This window comes from Chrysochloris asiatica, unplaced genomic scaffold, assembly GCF_000296735.1.
Source record: "Chrysochloris asiatica unplaced genomic scaffold, ChrAsi1.0 scaffold00209, whole genome shotgun sequence".
NCBI lineage: Eukaryota > Metazoa > Chordata > Mammalia > Afrosoricida > Chrysochloridae > Chrysochloris > Chrysochloris asiatica.
The window spans coordinates 2969421-2976302 of NW_006408727.1; the positions used below are offsets into that span (position 1 = coordinate 2969421).

General features: G+C 37.6%; 1 protein-coding gene across 1 annotated transcript in view; it reads right to left on the reverse strand.

Moving 5' to 3' along the window:
* ATP10D (ATPase, class V, type 10D) overlaps nucleotides 1–6882 on the reverse strand; it is a 151376-nt gene that overhangs the window by 71668 nt on the left and 72826 nt on the right. The window contains exons 10-12 of the mRNA XM_006872690.1: nucleotides 6628–6816; nucleotides 2403–3015; nucleotides 1702–1808 (exon numbers count right to left, since the gene is read on the reverse strand). Coding sequence (XP_006872752.1) covers nucleotides 1702–1808; nucleotides 2403–3015; nucleotides 6628–6816 — 909 coding nt within the window. The remainder of the gene's footprint in view (nucleotides 1–1701; nucleotides 1809–2402; nucleotides 3016–6627; nucleotides 6817–6882) is intronic.

Sequence of the window (6882 nt, forward strand, 5' to 3'; positions counted from 1 at the left end):
ATGACAATGCACGTCCCCATACCTCTGCCCACACTGTTGACACTCTGCAAAAACATCATTTTGAGGTGTGAAAGCATCCTCCCTATAGTCCTGATCTTGCGCCATTGGCCTTTCACTTGTTTGGTTCCCTGAAAGCAGCCCTTCTAGGACAAAGATTCACCTCTGATGAAGTGGTGAATTTGTGGCTCACAGCTCAGCCTAAAACATGCTTCAATAAGGCAATACAAAAGCTTTTTGACAGATGTACAAATGTACAGAAAAGCAAGGAGATTATGTTGAAAAATGATGTATTTGGCTTTTCTAAAAGTTGATTAAAATAAATTCTACAGTCAGAGTATGGATAATTTTTGACTCACCCTGATAACTCCAGGTCTTTGCACATTTTGTTATTATACTTTGCTTTTTCTTCTTGGGTTTTCCTTTGCAATTTTCTGTTCATCTCTTTTACTTCATCATTTCTTCCATTACCTTTAATTACTCTATGTTCAAGAGCAAGTTTGAGAGTCTCTTCTCACTTCCATTTAGATCTGTTCTTTCTTTCCTGTGTTTTGCTTTCTTCATGTATTGTGTCCTGGATGTCATCTCACAAAGCATGTGGTCTTCGGTCATTAGTACTCAATGAGTCAAATCTATTCTTCAGAAGGTCTATAAATTCAGGTAGAATACACTCAAAGTTGAACTTTGGCTCTTGTAGACTTGTTTTAATATTCTTCAGCTTCAATTTGAACTTGCATATGAGCATTTGATGGTCTATTCTGCTATTCGTCCCTGTCCTGTTCTGCCTGGTGATTCTGAACTTCATTATCTCTTTCCACAGATGTAGTCAATTTAATTTCTGTGTACTTCATCTGGTGAGACTCACATGTATAATTGTCATTTATATTGCTGAAAAAGGGATTTCCAAAGTTTGTTGGACTTTCAAAATTCTATCATGCAGGCTCTGTAATAATATCCCTCAAATCATGTGTTCAGTAGCTCTGTCTTCCTTCCTATTACTTAAATTTTTATGTAAAAAAGAATGCACTATGTCCCAAGGAAACATAATGTTGTCAAGTACCATGGAGTTGGTTCAGACTCACAGAGACCTTGTACAGGGTTTCCAAGGCTATAAATCTTTATGGGAGCAGAAAGCTTCATCTATCTCCCATGGAACTGCTGGTAATTTCAAACTGCTAACCTCAAGGTTAGCAGCCCAATTTGTAACCACTACGCTACCAGAGTTCCTTAATACAGAGTAGTGAATTTATTTGAACTTACAGACAAAGACTTTTATGGGCATCTAGCAAAAAGACTAGAACTTATAAAAGGAAAATCCAAGCTGGTCTGTGATCTTGCTTTTACTAGAGGAGCAGTATTTTCAAGGTATTTGGAAAAGAAAGTAAGATCCACTGTTTTTTGTCCCTGACTAAAGTGCTCTTCACATACAAAGGCATTGGTTGGCTGATTGGCTGGTTGTGTGCCATCCAGTCAGTCCGAATCATAGCGACCCCTATATATGGGTTTCCCATAAATCTTTATGAGAGCAGAATGCCTCATCTTTCTCCTGTGGAGTTGTTGGTGGATTTGAACTGCTGACCTTGCAGTTAGCAGGCCAACATGCAACCCACTATACCACAAAGGCTCCCTGACAAAGGCACTAACAGATAAATAATTAAACATGAGACTCTTCTGGCAAAATTCTTTTAAACCCAGCAGCCTCACCTTCTTGGCTATGCATAAAGTACGGAGGCCTCGTTTAGCATAATCATCCAAGTGTTTCTGGGTTTTCTCCCTTATAGCCATCTGTTGCTTTTCCAGATGTGCCCCATCTGAAATAATTAACAAACAAGAAGTTATCTCCAGCAGTCTGTCATTAAAAATAGTGATAGTTTAACCACAACTAACTTAAAAACCTTTTAGTTTTGAATCACAAATATGCATCTACATGAGATCCCCCTCAGAATAAATCTTTCCCTGGTTGATTTCTCCTTGTGGAATAACCAAGAACTTAATATGCACAAAGTTTGCACATTATTAACCTTAAAAGTAACAATAATAATGTGGGCTGCAATTTATTGAGCACTTACTATTTGCTAGACATTTGTTCAAAGACTCGACGTATATTTCATATGTTTAAACCTTAAATTCAAACCTCTCAAGACCTTCTGAAAAGATCATATAATGTCCACTTTAGAGAAAATGAGTCAGGCACGGACTTCATCAAGAGCCAGCTATAATGGCAGAGTCTAGATGTGAACCCAGGTCTGTGCATCCCCAAAGCTCACTGCTTTGCTGTCAAATAATTCACGAGATGTGTTTGATACCCAGATATCTGCTTCTTTGCCTTTATAAAGCCACTGAGTGTAGCCTTTTAATTTCAGGACGCTTCTAATCATTATCCTCACAGCTCTGTGTGTACCTACCTGGTGAGGTCACAGAGAGCAACTCCATAATGACAGAATCCGCGCCTTTCGTATACACCACGACCTGGTTTGACAGGGGGTGCCGGACCACAACGGACATTCTTTTTCTTACTGAGTCAAAGGGCAGGATGTGTAAGAGTTGAAATGTTAATGGTCCCAAAGCAGCAAAGTCCACCGTGACCTGCTCTGGAGTCCTGGACTGTAAAGTGCATTGGTAAGCTCTGGCAGCATACACTAAGGCAGCTTCATCTGGGCTCTCGGCCTCATAACACAGGCCCGAGGCCATTGGATGTTCAGGGAGGGAGTCCACCTGGCCACAGGGGCCGCCTGCATCACTACTATTTTGTTTCTCTCTTTCTTCATGGCAAGCAGAGTTACTAGCGTTCTGGGGGCTCTCGCTCATCTGGGAGCCTTCTTCCTCCACCGGTGAAGCCAGTTTCATTCGATTAAAGAGAGACACTCTGCTCACAAAAGTGCTTGGAACTCCAGAAGATGGCTCTTTGCCGTTGGCAAGAGATGGTGAACTTGATCTTCGGACAGACAATCTCTGAAAGAGGTTTTTAATTTCTTCCAAAGACTTAATGGGCATTCCACTACTTGATGACCGTCTTATCTATGAAAGATCATTTATGAAGGTATCAATAATACAGTCCAAAGCAGTTCATAACAACTTTTAAATCAAACTGGGAAAAAAATGAGATACACAAATTGAATACTTACAATGGTCAAAAAATTTTATAAATAAAAGACAGGTGTGGTGCTGTGGGTTGACGTACTAGACTGCAAAGTCAGTTTGAATTGCAAGGTTGGTGGTTGAAGCTTACCAGCTACTCCTTAGAAACCTTATACAGGGTTGCTGTGAGTCAGGACCAAATCATGGCACTGAACAGCAACAATGACCAAAAAAGATCTGCTAATGTCAAGGGTATTATAAATGTCTTCAAATATTTAGGAAAGCAATAGACAGCTACTTCTGATACAATAACCCATAAAACACTAAGGTCAGTTGACCCAAAGGGAACAGTTCAAATCATTTTTCCCAAGGAAATCATTTACATTTTGGAAAGCCCAAAATGTTCATTTTGGACCAATAATAATTTTGAAATTATAAGCAAATTAAGTATTTAATAATAGCAAAATTTGGTTTAAATTGCAAGGTTGGTTGTTCAAGCTCACTGGGCACTCCTCGGAAACCCTACACAGGGTCACACAGGATTGTGTGTGTAATAGTATTTATCTTTGTCATCTGTAACTCTTGTGTACCTCTTGAATCTTTTTTTTTTCTTTAGTGATATTGTGTTAGTCATCCCCTTATTCTATGATGCCTTTCGATTTACCCAGATAAATACCCCTCCCATTCCCTTCCATCCCTGGTTACCATCAAGGGTAGATATATATATTTTTCTGCATGTAGCTCTTCACTTGACTTCTTACAATAGTGGACTCATACAAAATGTGTCCTTTTTGACTGGCTTGTTTCACTCAGCACATCATCCATGCTATGAGGTGTTTCATGGATTCTTCGTTATTCTTTAATGTTGCATTATATTCCCAAATGCTGTGTATTGTTAAATAATGTTTATAAAGACAATGGGGCAGTATTGAAATCAATACAATAAAAATTGTATGAACAGTATAAGAATAAATAAGAAAAAAAGGTCATATGAAATAATACTGGGCGATAGTAATCAGAAGTAAAAAAAAAAAAAAAAAATTAACAAAATATATTTTTCTCTTTAATTTCCCAAATTCTAAAAAGGTTGTTATTTGATGTAAAAACAAATAACAAAACAAGATGAAACAGACCAGTAAGCAAAGGAAGCTTAAGTAAGAAGAGCTATGTAACAGCTAAGTAAGAACACCCAACATTATAATGTGAAATTGAATTTCGATGTTTATAGAACTTTTTGTTGTTGTTCCTAACCTGATTTATTTTAAATGCTAACTTTTATTAGTGATTAGATTTAAAAGTTAATATGAATTGTGGGAGACTCATGAATTGCATCCTAAAATTCCCCCATTCAAAAATGTCCAAGGAAATTACATACAGCAATTCTCCCAATACTAATTTTATAATGAGTATTATTTTGAGGGACTCAATGATTGAGTTTCAAACTTACTGTCATCTCTTCAGTGAAAAGCAGAGTGAAAATCAATCTCAGATGATGTTTCTGTATTCCACATGAATTCTGATTAGCTTCTTAGTCCTCCTACCTTTCTATCTATCATTACTGTGAAATGTCATGAAGCTTAGGTTTTACAGGCCTACAGAGATTTCATTGGGGATAAAGCAACATTATTCCTTAAATAGGAAACTCCAAAAGATTCCTACTTTGCAGGTAAATGTATGAGAAAATGTTGTAGGAGAAAAAGAGAATACACTAATAAATTCTCTACACATACAGTCCTGGTGTGTTGCTGTGGGTTAATGTACCAGACTGCAAAGCCATTTGAACTGCAAGATAGGTGGTTCAAACTCACCATTTGCTCCTTGGAAACCCTATATAGGGTCGCTATGGGTCGGAGCTGACTCGACGGCACTTAACAACAACAACAACACATACAGTCATTCCTCAATCTCTGTGGAGGACTGGTTTCAGGGCCTCCTTCAGAAACCAAAATCCAAGGCTGCTCAAATCCTTTATATAAAATGGTACTGTGTTTTTATAATGTATGCACATCCTCCCATGTACTTTAAATCATCTCTAGATTACTTATAATACCTGCTGCTATTGAGTGCCTTCTAGTCAGTCGTGACTCATCGGGTTTCTGAGTAGTGGCTGGTGGGTTTGAACCACCAAACTTAGTTAGCAGGCCAGTACTTGTCCTACAGTGCACACCAGGACTGTACTATATAAACACTATGTAAATAACACTTTATGATCTGCTCTACTGTTTACACTGTGCTTCCTCTTAGCAATTGAGGGACAGCTTTGACCACTGTATTGGTTTGGGGGAGCTTTTTTTAAAAAATATTTTCAATCCATAGTTGGGTAAATCCATGGATATGGAACATGTGGATATAGAGGGCAACTGTAATCATTTTTTCAAAGAGCAACATTACAGCTGAAACCTTATAAAACTAGTTTCCTATCAAATCATGCTTAATTGGAACTAAAGTATTTTTGTGCTAAAGCTGACCACTTTTGAAGTTGTCAAAAGAAAATAATCTCATGGAAAATTACAATTGAATTGGATTGTGCTGCAAATTGAATTTTAAGTGGATGTGTGCAAAAGAGGAGGTATTTATACACGAAGAAACTGCCAGAGCAAACAATAAATCCTCAGTCTCTAAAACAAGTGTTTCTTCCTAATCAGAAATAAGTTTTCCATGAATTCTAAGCTACAAACATGCTTTAATAATCTGGCTTTGTGGGAACTACAGAACCTTGGTATATTATAGATGTATTAGATTAGATTTAGCTAAAACTAACTCAACTGGTAAATTAAAAGGGAATTCTCTAAATGAAGCCAATACTTTATATTTTGCTTGATGTGGAGCATGATGTTGTTCATCCCAAAAGTCCCAAAGTAACCTCAAATTTGGTATGGAAACCAAAGCAAAATGAACAAAGCCACACTCTACAAGTCTGTCTCATCAGCAATCCTCCTAAAGGCAAAATAGTATAATATGCCTAAGTCATATTTCCTGAGTTCAGACCCTACTTCCTCAAATTCAACAAAATATGGCCATGGGCAAGTTACTTAACCTCATCTGTAAATTGTAGACAGCAGAGTGATAGTATCTAATTCTCATGGTTGTTGGAAGGATTAAATGTGATGCTAATTGAGGTAACACACTTAGAACATTATAATAAATGTTGAGTGTTAGCTGCTATTATTATTTTATTATTATTACCCATATATGTGGAGTCCTGGTGTAGCACTGTGGGATAATGCACTGGATCACAAGGTTGGTTTAAACTGGGAAAGGTCGGCAGTTCAAATATACCAGCCACACCTTGGAAACCCTACACAAGGTCGTTGAGTCAGAATCAACTCCACAAACTTAACAACAAACCATATATGTGACACTGTAGGATCAGTCCTGGACTGCTAACTGCAAGGTCAGCAGTTCAAACCCACCAGTTGCTCCTCAGAAACCCTATACAAAATCACTAATGACTCAGAACAACAATAGCCTGTATAACAAGATTAGTACAAGTACATTTAAACCCCAAATCCACATCTGGAAGCTGATCCTTATTTGTACTAGAGACTTTACCTTTTGTCGTGGTTGGTTAGGAGCAGAAACCACTACAGTGTTGCAAATTGTCAAAGCAATGAAGAAGTCGATAATGTACAAAATCCCCAGTGGTGGACTATGGGCAGTCTCATCTGGTAGGGTAAAGAGCTGAGGTGTAATCTGACTAAACTTGCCCAAAAGCCTTGTATCTGGTACCACATCTGTTTCCTGAAGATCCAATAAGACAAAGTATTAGTATAATAGTTATCTAAATATTAGAATTTAAAATTAATA